This window comes from Mchenga conophoros, linkage group LG11 (assembly GCF_057382185.1).
Source record: "Mchenga conophoros isolate Kocher_MC1m ecotype Shallow Benthic linkage group LG11, M_conophoros_male_GT1.1, whole genome shotgun sequence".
Lineage (NCBI taxonomy): Eukaryota > Metazoa > Chordata > Actinopteri > Cichliformes > Cichlidae > Mchenga > Mchenga conophoros.
This window is the reverse complement of record NC_140536.1, coordinates 29323488-29344300: the sequence shown is the minus strand read 5'-3', so window position 1 is coordinate 29344300 and position 20813 is coordinate 29323488. Positions and strand designations below refer to the sequence as shown.

Genomic DNA, 20813 nt, shown 5'->3' with positions numbered 1-20813 from the left:
TCAGTGACTGAATAGGTCTGTGTTTAATGGCTTAATTTAACAATTAGACATTCCTCTGAAAACAATCAGGTACAAGGACTGGACTAAAAGTAAGTGAAAAAGCAGCTAATGTCCAAAGAAAAATTTTGAAAGAACTTTAGAGGTTTTCTCCAAAGCACTATCACTCAATAAAACTTAAAAAATAAATAAATAAATAAATAAAAAAAATACAAGAAACTATGAGGCGCAGTTTGTAAAGTGAAACATGGAAAGTGAAAACAGGAAACTAAATATTTGGTTTCCTGTAACATTTAGATTTAACATTTAGATTTAAATATAACATTTAGATTTAACTTTTAAAATTGTGTTTTAAATATGAAAAGTTACAAACATTTTACTAAATGTTGTAAAAAATGACTCGGGAAAAATCATGTTTTTGTAAGGTTTTGAGCTAAATGTGGAAAAATGTTGCTGTTAATTTCAGCATGTTTCACTTTACAAACGACGCCCCACACGTGTTACTTTTTGGCATGCCAACACTTACATTTGATGGACAGTTTGGGGGCATTCACTAATGCACATCATCTGGATCTATTTCAGTCCTTGTGTTGCGCAGGAATGAAATACGACTCCTGCAACCCAACACCAGTCGCACAGCTTGTATCTGGTATCGGTGTGTGCTAGTCAGAGCCAGCTTCATTTTCTTTGCACCCATTCACTGAGCTGTGAACGCGTAATATTATCAGATCCACACTGGATGACTGGATGATGGGCGTTCTCAGCAGTGATTGTAAGTAATATTAGTAAATCAGCCGAGACTTGATTTTTGAACAATAACGCTTAAAGAACTGTAAAAATTATATCGCACTGGTCTTAGAGTAGTCAGTGTTTAGTTAGGTTAGTTTTACAGTTGCTTTTAAGTGACATCAGTACTACACACAGTGGGCTGGATTGGGTGTCGCTCACTCTGACCCTATTGTTTGTAACACTGTCACTCTGCCTGTCCCAGGAATTCAAACCCACCTCTTTGGTCAAAAGCAAAGAGGAGATCCTCCTGTTCAGTCAAAAAAAAGGCTTTAAAATGTTCACCTTTATTTGAAACAAGACATTTGTGTGTTTATCACAGACAGATACTCGGAACTTCTCTGGACTTCCTTTATACCACTGTCCAGGTAAGTTAATATTACGAAAATAGTAATTTATATTAATTAATGATTAAACAGCAAGTATACTCTAGAAGATTAGTCGCTGTATATATAAAATACTGCACAAAAGCCTTAGGCCGCCCCTCACTTAATGTTTTTCTATGAAAATGGGAAATAGATCCAATGATATTTTTATTTCTTTAAGTAGCTGTCCAGGCTTCTTTGAGATTCAAAGCCTTTCTTTGGATGTTAGCTACTTTTTGTCCCATGGTTTGCAGATGGCTGGAAATTATCACTCCATAAGACCTGTTGCCACTTTTTCAGGGGAGTTATTGTAGAATTTGCCGTACCTCAGCCTTCTTCAGTAAACAGATCAACCGAAAGGCCAGATGCATCTCTCGGGTCCTGTTTCAGGGCTTTCATGGATTTTTTCCCTTTTGCTTAAGGACATAACTTGCAGATCCTGTTCATCTGATGTAGATTTTTTTTTTTTTTTTTGGGGGGGGGAATCCCTTAGTGTTACTGCTGGCATTTTTCATAGATTCATCTAAAGACATAGAAACAAATGATAGCTACTAGCAATAAAGTGCCTAAAGATGCAATTAAATAATAGGTTCTTTGCTAAATTGTCTTGTCTATGCTTTCTGACTATCCAGAGAAGTGAAACATTAGATTTTCCTAATAAGTAACAACATAATTTTTTGTATAAAAAAATTATGTTGTATTTTTTTCTAAAATATGTGTGTTTTCTTGCTTTTATGACAGATGGTCTAATAAATTTGTTAAGTACTGTTTCTCAAGCTAAACTTGTGTGCAATTACAAACATCGCCTCTTTGTCCTTCTATACTAGTGGGGGTTTTTAGGGCTTTATCCTTCCTTCACATTCACTGATTATGAGTCAGGTCTTCAGCAGCCACATGGAGCCTTCACTCACCAGTGGATTCAGGGCTGATTTAAATAGACATTATCCCTGCGGTTATGGAGGAACCATACCTGGGTGAGTGTGATGCTGGCTTCATTATGAGACAGTCTTAGAATTTATAATGTAATATATCAAATGTAGTATAATTATATAATTATTTCACCTTCACAGGAGTATCACCAATCAACGCTGTAACAGCAGTGATGGCAGAAACAAAAGTCATGTTCGACTTAATGACCAACTGTAAGTAGCTGCTGATTTTATATAAATATTATAATCAAAAACTTCCTCTTCCTGTGTTTGTGGTGATACCTAATAACAGTGATGGTGGGGTTTTTTTGTGGGGGTTTTTTACCAGAATACCAAAACCAACGGACATAAATATAGCGTGAGTACTCTTTCCATAATGATAAACTGATTTGTTTTTGCACATAGTTCGACCCTTTCTTGTCTTTGTGCCTTTCATAGGGAGAAAATGATAAAGATTGCCATCCCAAAAGAGCATCCCTATTCATCGCACATCTCTCGTTTTGCAATGTTCCCATCCTTCCACTCACCAGATGACCCACATACAGGAGTCAGAGCTGCGTCTCAATCTTTCCTCAACCTCAGTATCCCAAATAGTGCACCTGATATCACTCTGCTAAGCAAAACTAAAGGTGTGATATTCTGATAAAAGGGAGTGGTAGAATGGTTAGGTCTTTAAGATGCTTCTTTTTTCACACCTAGGTGCTCCATATAGACTTGAGAGCTTAGAAACACCACTGAAAACAAGGAAGAAGGCTGTTATGTGGACAGGAGAACATGGCTTTTTTGATGTGAGTGATGAAATATCAGTGACTTCACAGTTTCACTGACGTTAATCGAAGCATAAAGTGTCTTCCTCCTTCCACCAGCATGCAAAACCAGCGAAGGGAGAGAGCCAGGTTTTCTACCCCACTCCCCCAAAGATGGTGCTGCCCAACCTGAAACTTCGAGACTGGGATTTGACGCTATCGGAGAGGACAAGCAACATCCTGAAAAACATGGAGAAGACCCTTTGGGTCACTTCCTACCAAATGCACTACACAGGTAAGAAGTGAAAATACTGAAAAATAAATCCTTGTTAAACAGAAAGTATCAAAAGTATTCAGTTCATCAGTTTTATCTATCAGGACATATCTTAATGACCTTGTAGTACCATATCACCCTATTAGAGCACTTCGCTCTCGCTCTGCAGACCTACTTGTTGTTCCTCGAGTATTTAAAAGTAGAATGGGAGGGAGAGCCTTCAGTTTTCAGGCCCCTCTTCTGTGGAACCAGCTTCCAGTTTGGATTCGGGAGACAGACACTATCTCTACTTTTAAGATTAGGCTTAAAACTTTCCTTTTTGCTAAAGCATATAGTTAGGGCTGGACCAGGTGACCCTGAATCCTCCCTTAGTTACTCTGCAAGAGACGTAGGCTGCCGGGGGATTCCCATGATGCATTGAGTTTTTCCTTTCCAGTCACCTTTCTCACTCACTATGTGTTAACAGACCTCTCTGCATTGAATCATATCTGTTATTAACCTCTGTCTCTCTTCCACAGCATGTCTTTTATCCTGTCTTCTTTCTCTCACCCCAACCGGTCGCAGCAGATGGCCCCGCCCCTCCCTGACCCTGGTTCTGCCGGAGGTTTCTTCCTGTTAAAAGGGAGTTTTTCCTTCCCACTGTCCCCTAAGTGCTTGCTCATAGGGGGTCATATGATTGTTGGGTTTTTCTCTGTATCTATTATTGTACGATCTACTGTGCAATAAAAAGCACCTTGAGGTAACTGTTGTGATTTGGCGCTATATAAATAAAATTGAATTGAATTGAATTGATGAAAAATCTTTGTATCTTGTATTTAGCAGGTTCTAAATTATTCACATACAGCACATGAAATATTACACCGTGCTGTTATATATTTAACCAAAAAAAAGCCAAAATGCAGAAGCAATGAGGGGAAAAACTAAGTACACCCTGTGGTTCAGTATCTGGTCAAGCACCTTTTAGCAACAGTACCTTGAAGTAATCATTTCTTTATGATTTTATCTCTCGCATCATTGTAGAGGAATCTTGGCCAAGTCTTCTTTACAATGTTGCATCAGTTAATCTGAGATTTTTGAAATTTCGTTTATACACAGCTATCTTAATGTCATGCCACAGCATTTCAATTAGGTTGAGGTCCAAATCAGCAGCCTTCCACCACTGGACCCAACAGTTGGTTTGATGTGTTCTTTTTAGAGAGATGAGGCTTTCATACTTGTTCAATCTTTCTGTTTCTCTGAGATCATTGTTGATGTCTTTTCTCACTGAGAAACACACACCTGAATGCTCCAGACCAGCAAACTGACAGGACTCGCAGAGGTTCTCACACTTACTGATGATCAATCAGTTGTTATTGTATTTTGTGCAGTAATCCAAAATCTGACATTAATGTGAAATCTTGTTTTAAGGATCAGGGCCAGCAAATCCTTTTATGACAGATGATTTCAAGGAAAAAATGACTAACTTTGCTGGGATTAATTCACACACGTCAAACCTGGTAAAAGCCATTGCATTTATTATACGGTAACATTAACAGACCAGAACACTAATAAGTCTAATTATTTTCCCTGCAGCAAGAAAGGTCGCATCCTGTGTTTGTTCCTTCTAAAGCAAGGCAAGGATGTAGAAAAAGACTGGGGAGCAATGTCAGGAGGAGCAGCTGCAGTCCCACTGCTGCTGAACTCCAAAATACATCTCCAACTCTAAACCAAAGCACTGCCTCGCCTGCTGTGAACCAACCACAAGAGATCACAGCTATGCGTAATGAGGCACCAGATCTGAACCAAATGGGTCATACTCAATCAAAGTGCAGCACTAACTCCACAAAGGCACAGCAGACTGAGCTGTCCCAGGAGGTCTTACGCAAGCAGCAAGCTCAGTGCAAATGCTCTGCGCATAAGGGCAGAAAGAGGGAAAACTGCAAAGTCCAGTTTGACAATGTCATGCAAGGATCCCCGTCACAGAGCAACCAAGAGGCTAACGCTGCCCAGATCACAAACACAGAGCAACTCTGGGACCTGTCCAACCGCCTACATCCCCAAGGAGGGATAGAAGTCAACAGAGAGGAAAGCATCTGTGTAAAGGATGTGCTAAATGACAAAAAACTTTTTAAAGTTGGAAGAAATATACCCAGCTGTAGTCCACTACTTGAAGACAAAGACCAGACGGGCAGGGAATCACATCCCAAATTGTTACCAGGAGCAGAGGACAGAGAGCGGCTACATGGCAACTCTAATCCGTGCATCATGCCACGCTCTCCTGTCCTGCCAGGCAGTTCTTCCATTGGGACTGTGGGTAAATCAGGTGCAGCCCTGACCCTATTAGACCTTCAACATTCATTCAGCAAGTCAGAGGCTCATCGCAAGTTCAACAGCTCCATCACTCATGCCGCTGTGAACCTTAGAGACAACGTAGTCTGTGGGAAAAAACACAACTTCTATGGGATTAACTGCTACTACATCCATGGATGACCTTCCATCCAGCCATTTTTCCCACTTACCCAATTCAGAATTGCAAGGATGGATGGAGTTGTTCCCAGCTGTCAGAGGAGAAATGGCATGGTACACCCTGGACAGTTTACCACTCTCACATTTACACCTACAGCCAATTAACCTAACCACATACACGTTTTTGGACTGTGGGAGGAAGCCTGAGGACGGGGAGAGCATACAAACTCCACACAGGAAGGCCCTGTCCAGCTGGTGGATTGAAACCCAGGGCCTTTGTGCTGTGAGGCAACAGTACTAACCACTGCAGCTCCCATATGGCCTTATAAACATAATTGTAATATCTCAGTAAAGCAATAGCAGTTCTAATAACCTGAATCCTGAAAGTAACTTAGTATTAAAATTTAAATGACTGCATGTATTTAACATTACTTAAGTGTGACTTTTCATAACCAAAGATGCAGTGGACAGTTTTTCAGAAGCATTATTGCACCTATAGAGCAATTTATCACAGGTTTCAATATAGGTTATTGTTACATAACACCCACATTAAAGACTTCTTGGCACAACTAAAAATGGACTTTCATGGACTGACCATAAGGAATACAGCCTATTTTGTGCAATCCCTCATATGACTATAGTCACATTTAAAGTTTCTCTGTAATTGTATAAGAATGCAATTTGTTTTTCTTTCAGACTGAAGCTAATTAGAATAAACATATTACTGCGAGCACAGTAAGTGTTTCATCCATGTCGGAAGCATTGTTAATTTGCTCTTTACTTTCCCACATTTCATTTGCATTAGAGCTCAGGATTTATTTTACAGTACTGGTCTCTTACAAGCTGTGGCTAATTGTATCAAGTAAAATAAAAGCAACAGCCTTCAAAGCTCACTTCAGTGAGTTCAGCCAGCCTGCACAGTGCACACAGAAGCAATTCAGCTGTACCAGATTCATAATGCTGCACAGATGAATACTTTAGTCTTCCCTGTAACCTTTCCAATTTTACAGAGAGAGAGAGAGAAAAATACGAGGCTGATTTTTCCAGCAAATGTAACACAGAGTGCAGAACAGAGCATTGTGCTGCCTGTGTTATGGAATCCAACTCTGTGTATTATAGGTGCCGCAGTAACCTTCCAGCGTGCCACTGTGAAAGGAAAAAAAAGGCTCTTTTGCACAAAATCTGTTGCAGTCAGGCTGACTTGTGTGAAATGATTTTTTTTATGACAGTATGTCCTTGAGGTGCAAGCCTGCAGCCTTCACTGATACAACAGCGTCTCATTCAGACTTTCACTGAAAAAGAATAATGGCTCACAAAGCAAAGTAGACATGCACAGTTTGCTGTTTAATAATGGAGACAATATCAGTTTGTCGACGGGATGGAAATAAAAATTATATGGCTTTTGTTGAGTTCTGTTTCTGTCTGCTGTCATAATTATGCAATAAGTCTATACTTAAATCACGTGAAATGACTTAAATGTATAGAAAAACGTACCTATTTACTCAACTGTTGTATGTTTGCATTTTAATCTGTTTGCAGACGCTTTGACTGTTTAACAGCACAGATGTGATTCAGCAGTGTATCCAGTAGGCGGCGGTATATGCTAACTTTTGTCGTTTGAACTTCATTTATCGCTTCTAATAACAGTTATTTAACCATTTTTGTGATATTTACTAATGTGAATAGTCAAATAAAATAAAATAAAATAAGTCAAATAAGATATTTATCCTCTAAGATCCACTATAACGCATTAATTAACAGGACTGCATGTAAAATATGAAGACTTCTACACTGTGTCCTTGCGCTTTGGGGACCTCCTCTACACGTCTATGCGTCACGGAAACATGTCAGTGATAGAAACGCCGCCCCTTTAAGTTGACGCCGAGCTTTGCTTTGCAGTTTAATTGGAGTTGGCCTCAGTCAGTCGCCTCTCATCTCCCTCCTCCGTACAGCGGTGGAGAGACTGATGCTTTTCAGCGCGGCTGGATGGTGCATGTGTGTACTTGTCATAGTAGAGTAGCCAGGCTGTTTGGTTGGGGCTCTAAATTGACTATCTCTTCTCCGGCTGTGGCCTTTCCTGTAGTTAAACATCTGTTCACCGATCGTGTCCATCTGTAGCTCAAGGTGAGTGTGTTTTGTTTCTCTCTCTCTCGTCCAAGAAAAACTCTTTGGCCTTGTAATTTTCTCTTATGCAATGATGAATCTCAAACCCTCTGGAAGTTATTTGATTGATTATGATCTTTCAGCCGAACAAATCAGGTGCATGTGAATCTTTAGTTGTAATGTTCTTCGAAACACTTAAGCAGAGTCATCAAAGTTTAACAACCCATCGATAAACTGGATAAATGTAAAAGCGCTTGACCTTAAATTTATGTCCTATAGTTTAACAAGCAACTGGTATTTATATATTTATTTATTTGTTTATTTAAAGGTCTGGACATGAGACAATATGAACAACAATAGATCACTTTGGTCTCCAGACTCTTGAGTCTTCTACAAGTTATAAAAGATGGTCTGTTGTTTCTATGATAAACCTAATATGCAGTAGAACTCATTAGCTTCACAGGCGACAAGTCATAAGCCAGGACTGTGAATAATGTGCCTTTATGACTGTGTGTATCTCTCATGCTGAGTGGATGTAGGTGTGTGTGATATCCATTTTCAGATTCAATCATGGCTGGAGCTCAGCATCTCCTGCTTAACAGATAGTGGTCAAAGCAAACAGGATTATGGAGGATTTTGCTTTGTTTCACATGTAATATTCAATATTTATGGTAGTTATCAGTGCACCCGAGCAGGATTCATAAATCCAGCTGAATAAGAGTGACTTATGGCACAACTTCACAGTGAAAAAAAATGTGACTCAAAGCTGTTTTGTCAGAGATCTATGTGGCTCATATACAGAGTAATTTTACAGCTAACACAAGGTCGCTCAGTTTTCTAGAGTCCTGTGTAAACAGTGCAACAGAGGAGGCTTTTCAAGTGTTGCTTGAACTGTGTTTGTTCAAACATGTATGGGGAAGGCCACTCAGAATTTCAGCATAAATGCACGCTGGCATGAGGTGGAGCAAAGGAGGTAGATAGTGTGCATGCTGCCACAGATTTGTACACAGTTAAGGAGAAAGTCAAGGTTATTCAGTGGAACATTGAGTTTTATTTTTATTTTTTTCTTAGAGATTGGCAATGTTGATTGTTGTGACACTAAATTCTTGAGGGCTTGGTAAGTTTCACTGTATAAACTACTTCTCATTTTTCTGTCACAGCTGTGCTCACTGGGGACTATGGTTTGTTTGGTGGCCCATCTGTCTTTCCTGCAGCTCCTGAGGTTTTTTGCTCCTATCACGCCCAAGACAGTGATTGCAGTCAAACACAAAGAGACTGTGAGAGAGAAGAATCAATAGAATCTGTGGAATGCAACAGCGAGAAATAAAATAAAATTGCTTTGTCTGGGGGAAAACACATATAATCGCAGAGTTTCAAAAAGAAAACGTGGTTAAGGAGGATTTTCTAAATTTATTTTATTTTATTTAACTGGACATTTTGTACAGTAGAATATTTATTTTGAAAATCCTAAATAATAGGTGTGGTGCTTAATTTAATTTCATGGGTATAGCTAGTATTAGCAGTAAAGCACTGCATTTCATAAGGTGACCTCCAGCTCACAGTAATTTCACTGAATGTTTGAATGGGCCTATAATCTGTCAGATTCTACAGAATTCGTTCATTTTGGTGCTGAGTCTTTATATTGCATGGGCTGTTTCCAGTTTTTTAGGTCACCTGCTGTTGTGTTGTTTATAGTGTAACATCATATTGCAGAAAATTGCACAGCACCGATGGTCAGGCCAGCACATTGATATTTACCAGTCAATAATTTCCTTGCAATGATCAACAGAATTCAGATAGCAGAGGATGTATAGAGCTATCATTTTCGCACACTGGCTCATACAGTGACCTGTGTGAAGTAGTTGTGGCTTCAGGGTGTACGTTACAAAAAACCCCAAACTTATTTGTAATAGCCGCTAACTGGCAGGTGAACAATGCAAAAAAAAGTGTCAACAAAGCAGCTGTTGTGAGTATGTGGCAGGTGTTTTTGCTATTTTTGCAGGGCCTGTAGGTCTACATAAATAATTCATGTGGTTTCATATCTAAAAATATACATGTGGTTTTGGGCCGGCACAAGAGAAGCTCCTCCTTTGAGCTGTAGTTTCTGTAGTTTTCAAATTCAACTTAAGGGTTTTTGTTTTGTTTTTGTTTGTTTTTTTTTGGGGGGGGTTCTAAATAATAGAACTGAAAGAAGTTTCTCGGATGAGAGGTGAAACGTCTTCAAGCAACTTGAAGAAGTCCAGACGCTTTTCTTTACAAGCTCCTTTGACTACGATGACCTGGATGACTGAGAACCTTCACAGACGTTTCTAAATAATAAAACCCTGCAACAGGCTGATGACTTTTCCTCTTGCCTTATGACAGCTGAGATAGCCTCCAGCTCCCCAACACAACCCTGAATTTGATAGCAGGATAGATGGATAAGATCATCACTCCCGCTGTTATGCAATTTGTCCATCTACTTTTTGTCCAAATTTGTAATATAGTTTTTTAATAGCAGCTTGCTACTCTTGTCTTCAGCCTCCTCCAGGCATTGGAGAGACTGAAAGAAGCTCAGAGGCTGGTTTCGTAACTCCCTCACAGACTGCCAGATATCTGCATGAAATTTTAACGAGGGCGGCACTAGTTGATACTTATTGATAAAAACCAATAAAGCACAGTGAGGGGGAAAAAACATGTTTTTTTCCAAACTCCTGCATATGGTAAATGGCCTGTATTTATATAGCGCTTTACTAGTCCCTAAGGACCCCAAAGCGCTTTACATATCCAGTCATCCACCCATTCACACACTGGTGATGGCAAGCTACATTGTAGCCACAGCCACCCTGGGGCGCACTGACAGAGGAAAGGCTGCCGGATACTGGCGCCACCGGACCCTCTGACCACCACCAGTAGGCTACGGGTGAAGTGTCTTGCCCAAGGACACAACGACCGAGACTGTCCAAGCCGGGGCTCGAACCGGCAACCTTCCGATTACAAGGCGAACTCTTGAGCCACAATCGCCCGTCTATAATAGCGGTCTTTCTGTGGCATTTAAAACTGATCCGATACTGTCTTTAAGAATGGCAGTTTTTATGTAACAGAACAGTTACTTCTGCTTTTCAAGTTCAAATCATATCAACAAATACCGACATAATAAAGCATGACAGTGTCATTTTATACAGTCACTTGCCACTTTATTAGGTACACCCTTCTAGTACAGGGTTGGGCCCCTGAGCTGCCTTAATTCTCATGGCATTGGTTCAACAATCCCCTGAAAACGTTCTTTAGAGATTTGGATTCATATTGACATGATAGCATCACACAATTGCTTCAGATTTGTGGGTGAAGGCCATCTGAGTACAGTGAACTCATCATCAAGTTCAAAAAATCTGTTTTAGATGATCTGAGCTTTGTGACAAGGCAGGATTCACCCCTGCTTTTATGATGTTTACACCAAATTCTGACCCTACCATTCGAATTCTCACAGGGAAATCTAGACTCATCAGACCAGGCAATGTTTTTTTTCCAGTGTTGCCTGGTCTGATAAGTTTTAATTGCTGAGGAGATGCAAATTCTAGTCCTAGTTTCCTGTTCTTGGCAGCTCATTGTGGTATTCCTATGCTGTGTAGCCTTTCTGCTTCAGGGCTGAACATGGTGTGCATTTAGAGATGGTCTTCTTCATACCTTTGTCGTAACATTCTTCACTGATCTCCTGCATCATCAAAGCATTTTTACACAGATAACTATCGCTCACTGGGTAGTTTTTCTTTTTTGCATGATTCTCTATGAGCCTTTATGCCATCAACAACCATTCAAAGTCACTTAAATCACTTTTTCCCCAAATCTACACACATAAATGTGCTCCCATGTGATGGTCAACGAGTGCTGCAACAGATGTACCCAATAAAGTGGCTGGTTAGTGTGCATATTTGGTGGTAGTGCTCTGTTCTGAGACCACTCCCCATTTAAAGTCACTTAAATCACCTTTCTTCCTCATTTTGAACTTCAGGTCTTGTCTTTGTATCAACATGCCTAATTACACAGAGTTGCTGCCATGTGATCTGAGTAGTTGCAGTTGAACAGATGTACCTAATAAAGTGGTGAGCTGGTGCATAAGAATCTATCCCTGCTTATTTTCACAGCTGTAGATGAAGGTTCTGTTAATTTGTAGTTCTCGTTGCTTTGTCCTCACTGGTTGAAAAACCAGGATATTGTGAATTTTAAATAAGTAACATAACACTCCATATATATCGTGTCAGTCCATAAACTTTCAGAGATGGTTCTCATCAACCATCTTCATAAACAATGATGAATCCGACTCTTTGATTTTGGATTCTTTGATCCTTGGACTTTTCAGTCTTATGACCTGGACATGCAGTGATGTTCCAGCTTCATCAGAGCTCCCATCATGTAGCGTCCTTGTCTGATGTAAATATAACCAGCTAAACATGTTCACAGCTGTATGCTGTGCTTTGTGGCTAAGTACTGCCTCACAGTCCTGTTTTGAGTGACTCGAATTCTTGTTGGCGTGATGTGACAGATTTCAAAATATGATAGTGGTTGAATTAATTCGGTACTGAAATTGGCAGTCTGTTCACATTTTTTAGTCAAGTGAACTTTTTAGATTTGGTGTGCAATATCAAGCAAGAAATATATTAAGGTGTCTATTAGCAACATCATATGAGGAAAAAAACTTTATTTGGGCACTAAATTAGGTCAAAAGACGATGGCTGAATTTTCAAAAACCTGTAGGTGAGATCTGATCTCTCCGCAACTTTAGCAGTACTGACTGCAACTGACTTTCAGAGGATGACTGCAGAGTAACCACAAAGCACGAGCTTGTCAGAGAAGAAAACTCAGCGCTGCTTTGTGTTGGCTCCTCATTCTTTTGTCACTTCAGGGATGCCACAGTTTGAGTCATCCTCTGGTGCTGTGACAGTTTATATGCTACAAAATCAGGGAGGGACTCATCTGTGCTGTCCTGATGTAGTTCGTGCATGAAGTAAATCTCTCAAAATGTGGTAACTCCTCTCAGTCAGACACTTCTTTTTCTGTTCATAAATGGAAGGTAAAGGAAGACGATGCCATGTCTAAATATATCGCCACTCCAATGTCTAAGAGGTGGCTTGTGGCAGTGCAGATGTTCATTTAGCTTTTTAGAATTAGAATTAGAATTAGAATTCAACTTTATTGTCATTGCACATGCACAGGTACAGGGCAACGAAATGTGATTTCTCTTTATTAAACCTGTTTTTCGTCCCCATGAGAGTCATAACTACTGTTATCTTTAATTGGGGAAGCAACAGCTGCATCACCTGACAAGCAAGTTGCTACATGATACATCATAAAGAGCTCTCTGGGCCCGGAAATCCAGCCAATCTATGTTTTTCCCCTCTCTTATCAGCAAGTGTTGAACCAAGCTGCAGCTATTCTGCATTCTAATAGGCTGGTGCTGAGTTATGAGGCTGTCTGGCTCCCTTACACTGAGAGTACAACAAAGGAAAGGACCTCTGTCACCCTCAGAGCTGACAAGAGAAAGAGACAGTGAGGGAGTTACGGGGATGTTGGAGCGTAGGTGGTGCACCGAGGTTATAGCTGATTAACAGGATGCGGTGTAGTAGTTTTGAGAGTGTGACACAGAGCCTGTGACGTGTCAGGCAGTTTTAGGCATGAATGAGAAAGGTGGCTGTGTTTCTAGCATGAAAATAGCTCTACAAAGCTTTCCTCTTAGGGTGATGAGCAGTGACAGCTTCACACTTCTGCTTCATACTCCTGAAAATGTAATACTGCAGATAGTGGAGAGGCACTTTAAGCTCAGCACCGTGATCCCTTTTTTTGGAGCAGCTCCCTGTGGCCTTGGCAACCTTTCACCACAACTCCTTAAAGCAGATCAGGAGCAGGCGTGACTGTATGCGCGCCTCTTTCAGGAAAGGGTGTGCCTCACACACAGGGAGACGTGGGCTGGCAAACATTGCCATGTTGGAGGGTCAAGAGCTGTGAGAATGAATAATATCATTATATTGGGATGAACTAGTGTTCTTTCTGTGTCAGTCCACAATGCTGATGGCTTGTTGGGTGCTCCCATGATAACCTAGGATACTGAGAATAATCAAGTAATATATGAATAAATAAAACAAATATAAAGTTCTGTAGAGCCCTTGATCTGCAGACAATTTAAGAAGAAGGACTGCTTTCACCCTTTTCACATTTACACTGATTAAGTTTCTTGGGAAGAGATAGATTACATAAGTAAGGTGATTAATTACTGAACCTAAACGTCACAGTCTTTCCTCTTACTGATAAACTGAGGAATTGAGCGTGTTCTTGACAATCATTCATCTAATGATTGACCGAGTTAACCAAGTTGACCGAGTATTTATAATACTTTATTTATCAATTTTAAAGTTTTATTGATTTTAATTTTCTTTTCTTTTTTTTTCAAAAGAGACCTGGCCAAATGAGCAGCAGAGCTGGGGACCCAAGTGAGTTTGAGGTCATTTGAATGAGGGCTGGTCTCATTTTGGGGTTCTATTCTGCATTGCTAAGCAACAGAGTAGCCCTGTTGCTAGGCATCATCATCTTCATCATGCTACAGTTCAGATAGTGATGACCTATCAGTGATCCGATGCTGGCTCAAGCATAGATCTATGCTCAAACTCTCATCTTTTAAAAAGCTGCATTGCTGTGTCCCTTATTATGAATAGTCGTGTTTCCTCATACGTCTCCAGCCATTAGCACTATTCCTGTGCAGCACATTTTTAAACTAAGTGTTTAAAAAGTCATAATAATGTACACTTAAAATACTGTTGGCTCCAGTTTACCCTTGTTGTCTCTTCACTGACTCTCACTTAAGATCATAATATCAATTAGTTTAACTTCCTATCCCTTCAAAACCTTGCTGGTATCTAAGTTTTCATCTTAGATTTCAACCAAAGACAGAACAGTGCAGAAATTGTTATTATCATTTTTAGACATAATTAAGTCATGATATCTTAGCTTTAGACTTAAACATGCTAGCTAGCTTAAATCTGTTCAGCATTTGAAATCCTCTTCTTCATTAATGCCTTAATGCTGTTTGACCGTAGCATCTGGGCAAACACTGCACTGCTCACTTTGTTTGCTCTGAAAGAATCTGTACCATTTTCAACTAAAGACATATTTAGACCTGAAATCGCTAATTACATCAGACCTAACAAGCAGACTGCCTGCTCTTTTGCTGTGACATCTGTGGCCACTGATGTTACAGAGTAAGATGTAAAAGTAATTAAGAAAATTCAAGAAATTTAAATTACTTTGGCAAAGCAGCAGTAACTAAGAAGATCAAAGTAGTGAGATTAGAATTAGAATTTTTGAAGAAGATTTTAGAATTAGGACAGGGAATAAGAAGGTCAAAGCCCCAAAAGAAGGAATCTCTGTATGTGTCTATTCCCTTTCACATCAGTTACGTCAACTTTTGCTCACACTAACACATCTAAAGATAGAAAGTCTACGCAAAGTGACATGCAAGGATTTAATGGTGATTTAATGGTGCCCAGTGGTGCAACCTTAATGCCTGCACCATTGGGCGATACACCAGTAACGTGTATAAGAGAAACTTTAAAATTTCATATTCTGTTTTCTGTGCAATTGTTCATGCTCTCACTAAATAATTCTTCCAACTTGAACAGGAAACTGAGATAGGAGCTGTCACTTCTGCTCTTCTGTTCTGATTGCATTCCATTGAAGAACCCAGCCTGCACCTCTAAGCAGTTTTCAACATCACGATCTCTGAAATAGTCTTTCAGATTTGAATTATTTGCTTTTTCTCTTCTGCAGTTCCTTATGAAAGCACAGCTTTATGATGTGTTATCATTTCATGAATATTGCAGACTCAAATGTGTGAGAAACCACAGATTGGAGAATAAAGAGAGTTCTCTACCTCATGAAGTGAGATTCATTCAGTGAAGTAAACAAGGGTACTAGTGGGCTGATCTCTCTGAAAAATAAGCATCAACGGTTAAAGGAATGCTTGAATATTAATGCCTTGAATTTTAAGTTAATAGCAGAAATTTTAGCAAGTGTGATTATTCCGTTCAGTGGTAGACTGTGATGACAATCAAGAACAGTTTCCAGTTGTTAATCAGAACCAAATTCTTTTGGTTCATTTGATTCTTTTGAATCCTGCCTTCCAGCTTATGACTTTGTTTCATCAATGATATGTTTTGCACTTGTCACCAAACTCAAAGAAGTGAAGCGTCTGTTCATGAGTCACATGCTAGCCTTCTTTACTCTTTTATATAGTGTTGAGACTGTGCATTGCTTCTGTTAACCAGTGATGGCCTCTTTTGTTCCAAAGAGAAAATTATTCATGAATCTATAAAGGAATCTATACAGAACAGGACCTATAAGAAAAATCAATAATGGCATTGGTATCTGTGAAATAATGTCAATATTCCTATCAATATAACTGATCTGTATAATTATTACTATTTATATGCTTCATAACTATGACACTAAAGCCAGCAACAGGTTATTTTCTCAGCAGAAAGACTAAAATAGGGGTCAGCATCCTGTTAATTTAAAATTTTATACTAAATCTGTATATTGATTTTATAGGCTTTTTTCTTTTTAAATCTGCGATACATTACATCATTCAAATCAAAGAAAAATGTAGATGTAAAAGTACTTTTGCTTCATTTATGTCAGTTTCTCATTTCCTCTCATTGTTCATTTGTGTTTCAATAAAAAATAAAGCCTAAGTGGCATCATCCCAGTGGGGCAGTGTGCAGCTGTAATATGATTACTGTTATTAAGGTGGTAAGTTTCAGATGCAACAAATGAGTGTGCCTCCTTTGTCAGCTATCAGATAAAGGTCTATCTTTCTAAGGAAAATACATAAAAGGGAATAATAGAAATACATTTTGATGTATGCCTGTAGTTATATCGTCAGAGGGACAAAATTAGAAGAAAGATAAATAAGTGTCTAGTTATTGCCAGATTTTGTATTGTTTTCAGAGTGCTTTTAACTGAGAGGGATAAGCTCCCGGAAAAAAAGCTGGTGAGACTGCAAGGATAAAGTAGCTACTGCAACATCATGTTGGGTGTGTTGTGTTTGCAGAGGCAGTTTATAACCTTTAGGCTGGTTGTTTGAGAGCCAAAAAAGACAAGAGAGAAGAGTGATGTTTACCCTTGAACCAGTTCTAAATCAACATTGACTTTCTTCTAATAAGTTCATTTTTTGTGATCCAGCCACTCTCACAAGAAAAGGATCAGTTTAGATTCAGCCCATGATGAATGAGAGGTCATTGGTTTTATTGAATAAAATTAAAGACTTGTCTTCTGCTGTCCAATTCTGGTAAGTCCATGTGAATTATAGCCTCGGTTTCCTGTTCTTAGAGTGAACAAGTCACACCTACTGTGGTCTTTGGAAGTGACATCATCAGTGACATCATCAAGGCACTTTCTCTTAGAGAACTGCTGCTGACTGATATTTTTTCAGACCGTTCTCTGTAACACCTAGAGATAGTTATGTGGAAAAATCTCAGTGAATCAGCAGGTTGTGAATTACTCAGACCAGCCACAATGACGTCACATTCAAAGGCAATTAAACTGCCATTTTCTTCCTCTTTCTGACGCTCAGTTTGAAACTCAGAGGGTCATCTTGATCATGTCTGCAAGCCTAAATGCAGTGAGATGCTGTCGTATGATTGGCTTGTTAGATATTTACGTTAATAACCTGGGGTTGTGATTCCCACTTCAGCAATTTTAAGCACGCTCTTCCTGCTGGTATTTACTGAACTCCAGCAGCGTCTCGCCTCTTGTGAAATGAATCTCACTCTAAAGTTCACTTCTGAGATGAGGGAGTCTTTCCCCACCCTGTTACATCTGAATTACTGTGATGGATCAGCAGCTAATATGAGCTTAAGTGCTATCATTTTTGCAAGCACGACTCTATTTCCTAACAAAGCTGCTCTGTGGGGGTTTACCCATGAGTCTTTTATTCGGTGAGTCACATCCTAATGATGCCTAAAAGCCTGCTATGCATGTCATCCTCATTGGCAGACTGGATTTAGTGAAAGGACAGAGGAACATCTGCAACTTGAACTGCAGATGAGTTACAATAAAGGGCTTTCAGCTTCTGTCAATGTGGTTAGTGCAGCTTAGAGGGACATTAAACCATGTATAACTTAATTTGAAACCTACTGCTGACCAAAGATTTGTTGACAATTCTCTGGTACGCCTTAAATTAAAAAAAAAGAGAGAGAGAGAATGGGCTTCATAACAGTGCACAAGGGCTTTGAAAGGCTTACGTCTCAACAGCTTGGGAGGTGTGCTTTATCAAGCACTTGCTGACATTTATGATTATTTTGTGTTATTAATCACACGATTAATTGTGATATGAATGTGCTTGCCTTTGAGCATCTTTGTGTGTTATGCAGCTGATACGAGTCCAAACTTTTCCAAGCTTTTATTAATTACTTTTAGCTCATCGTGTGTGTTCGCTGCGTTACAAAAATCAAGTAGACGATAAAACATTTTTCATATTTTTTGGCATTTCGTAGCCTAAGCAGTTACTCAGATTCATAAATGATGAAAAGAAATTGCTGGCTGCAGGCTAAACTATGCCATCCCCCTATGTATTTTTCTTTCCTTTCTGTTCTGCACTCTATGTCACCATCCTATAATGGGCAAAAACACCCCCATATCACAGTAAGAGAAGACTAGGGATGGGTACCGGTATCCGGTTCTGACATAAAGTAACCAGACCGAAAAGCAGCGCACATTTCGGTGCTTTATTTCGGTGCTTTTTTTTTCTTTCTGAGATGTCATGCACTTTGGATTCTAGCCAATCACTTTACCTTTGCAAGCGTAGTAGGCGGGCCCAGGTATGTACGTTCTTTTAGAGCAGATCTACAGATTAAAAATGCCCAAGGCCAAGCAGTCAAAAGTCTGGCTGTACTTCACAGCAAAAGATGCAAACTCAGCAGCCTGCAACAAGTGCTTTAAGATGATACTGTGCAAAGGAGGTAACACCTCGAATCTGATGAAACACCTGGCGACGCATAGCGTTTTTTTTTAAAGCAGAGAAATGCACCTTATTTGATAGCTTGCTGCGAGATCTCACACCGAGCACATCTACTGCGGGGTGGTGCCTGTTATCGGACCCGGAGTTAGCAACATCCCCCAAGAACCCAAAGAGTAGAGTCCTGGCCCCTAGCCCTGCCAGTGTAGCAGAAATGATGACGGATGATGTTAGCAGCAGCAGCCGTTCTTCTCTGCGTGAGTAGCTTAATGTTGTTCGTGTGTAATTTGTTGAGTAGGCTCACCACGTTATTATATTAATGCATGTAAGGTGAACTAGCACGGCTGTCTTCTTGTTTGATGGCAGATACTCCCTTCACCCTGGCCAAAAAGGCTAAAATGATCAAAGAAAAAGTGGAAAACAGCTAAACATGAGAGATGTTTGGACAAAGTTTGTTTTTTCCATTGTTTAAGCACTGCTTCCAGCCAAGAGTGATACCATATATGCCCCATAGCTGCAGAAAAGGCTAACATTGTTATCTTTTTACAAAAAAATAGCTAAACATGAGAGGTTTTTGGACAAAGTTTGTGTTCTCCATTATTTAAGCACCGGTTCAGCACCGTTTAAGCACCGGCACCGTTTCAAAAGTATCGGTTTGGCACCGGTATCGGATAAAACCTAAACGATACCCATCCCTAGACAAGACTAGTCTGTGAGTAAGAAAACCAGGACAGCCAGTAAAGGTCATAAGACATCTGTCTCACTGAAGTGTTATGCTAATTTGTCATTACAGAACAACTGTGGGATTCACCCACCCATACTGAAATATTCAATAGATGTTAGTCACCTCTTCATTTAGCCTTTTGTGTTTGAGGATTTTTTTAAACATTATCATGCAGACCCACTAAAGAGTCGCAGTGAGGCTGTACACAACTGCTTATATCATTCTATAAATCAATGAACTTCTGGTAGGCTCACTTTACTTTTACTGGCTTGTAGACCTATAATAACCCTGCATCCTCAGATATAGCTCTATGTGTTTTTTTAGCTCTATCCAACTTATTTTACTATTATTAGTCACACTATCTGTAATGTTTTCATATAGAAAAATGAAATGATTAGCGAGACATTAATATTGGTGAAAATTTCACTTGTAATATTGGAGAATATACTGTGTAATATATTTTAAAAAACCTAAAAAAAATCCTATTAAAAATTAATCTAATGGAAATATATGGAAATATTTATTTTTATTCTTTTCAGCTTGTCAATAATGGGATGTTGCTGTGATGCAAAAGGTTAGCATCTTGTCTCCCACAAACAAAAACTACCTGGCTGCTTGACAATACGTTTTTTGACTATCTTAAAAGTTTTCTACAATATTTTAAATCAAGCTTTCTATAATATTTTTTACTCCATACATCCATTTTCACTACTTATTCATTTCACAATTGCGGTTGAGATGGAGCTCATCCCGACTGTCATAGAGTGAGATCCAGTTCTCTTGCAGGGCTGACTCAGAGAGACAGACAGTCGTTCATTCTTACTGCCAATTTAGAATCACAATTAAAATAACATGAATGTCTTTGGACTGTAAAGAAGCCAGAGCACCCAGAGAGAGCTCACACAGACACGAGAAAAACATGCAAATTCCACAAGAAAGGCCCCAGTCTGGATTCAAAACTAGAAACTTCTAGCTGTGAGGCAGTGGTCCTAACCATTGTCCTGCCATAGTAGAGGCTTTTCCTTTTTTTTAACGAACTATAAGCCAATATAAGTCTGTAACAAGCCATCAATTCTTTTTAAAGTTTTATACTTAGGTATTAAATAATCTGACCACTCTAATCCTCAGCAGTTTGATTGAATTCTCTAATGGTAGAATCAAAATTTGCTTTGTAATTGTGTTAAACACTGTAATTACAAGTGTTATCATGTAGGAACAGGAACATCAGCACATAGTAGAATCACAGTACTTTTGTGCTACCAGAGTCTTTGCTCTGTACCAGGTTTATTGTTGGGCCTCAATGATTTTGATGTGTACCTAAAAGATCATAAATAATTCAATCTTTCTGCGCAATCAGGCTGAGCATCCAAGTTTATAACTTAACAGCCATATTCTTCTCCATATTAGGATGGCATGGTGGTGCAGTAGTTAGCACAGTTGGCTTCCACAAAGGTCCCAGG

General features: G+C 39.4%; 2 protein-coding genes across 4 annotated transcripts in view; both read left to right on the top strand.

Moving 5' to 3' along the window:
* Positions 1-643: 643 nt before the first annotated feature.
* spmip4 (sperm microtubule inner protein 4) lies at positions 644-6951 on the top strand. 2 transcript variants are annotated; one of them, XM_085290373.1, is made up of 10 exons: positions 644-769; positions 1106-1151; positions 1976-2122; positions 2219-2290; positions 2406-2435; positions 2516-2706; positions 2777-2865; positions 2944-3118; positions 4505-4593; positions 4670-6951. In XM_085290373.1, exons 3-10 carry the CDS (start codon positions 2019-2021, stop codon positions 5564-5566), a joined length of 1647 nt encoding a protein of 548 aa, XP_085146499.1. In that variant the 5' UTR covers positions 644-769; positions 1106-1151; positions 1976-2018; the 3' UTR covers positions 5567-6951. The 2 variants fall into 2 exon arrangements, with proteins under 2 accessions (XP_085146499.1, XP_085146497.1); XM_085290371.1 differs by lacking the exons at positions 4505-4593; positions 4670-6951 and adding an exon at positions 3616-4456.
* A 533-nt stretch (positions 6952-7484) lies between these two features.
* Positions 7485-20813, top strand: part of osbpl3b (oxysterol binding protein-like 3b) — a 36391-nt gene continuing 23062 nt past the window's right edge. For both annotated transcript variants that reach the window (XM_085292331.1, XM_085292329.1), the window contains exon 1: positions 7485-7666. The gene's annotated coding sequence lies outside the window, so the exon portion shown is untranslated. The remainder of the gene's footprint in view (positions 7667-20813) is intronic.

What these genes read in the sequence shown, in the direction of transcription:
- spmip4 (XM_085290373.1), top strand. Translation starts at nt 2,019, where the DNA reads ATGAGTCAGGTCTTCAGCAGCCACATGGAGCCTTCACTCACCAGTGGA. An exon ending in CCAACGGACATAAATATAGC is followed by an intron (nt 2,436 to 2,515) that starts GTGAGTACTCTT and finishes TGCCTTTCATAG; the next exon opens with GGAGAAAATGATAAAGATTG. An exon ending in CTACCAAATGCACTACACAG is followed by an intron (nt 3,119 to 4,504) that starts GTAAGAAGTGAA and finishes TCTTGTTTTAAG; the next exon opens with GATCAGGGCCAGCAAATCCT.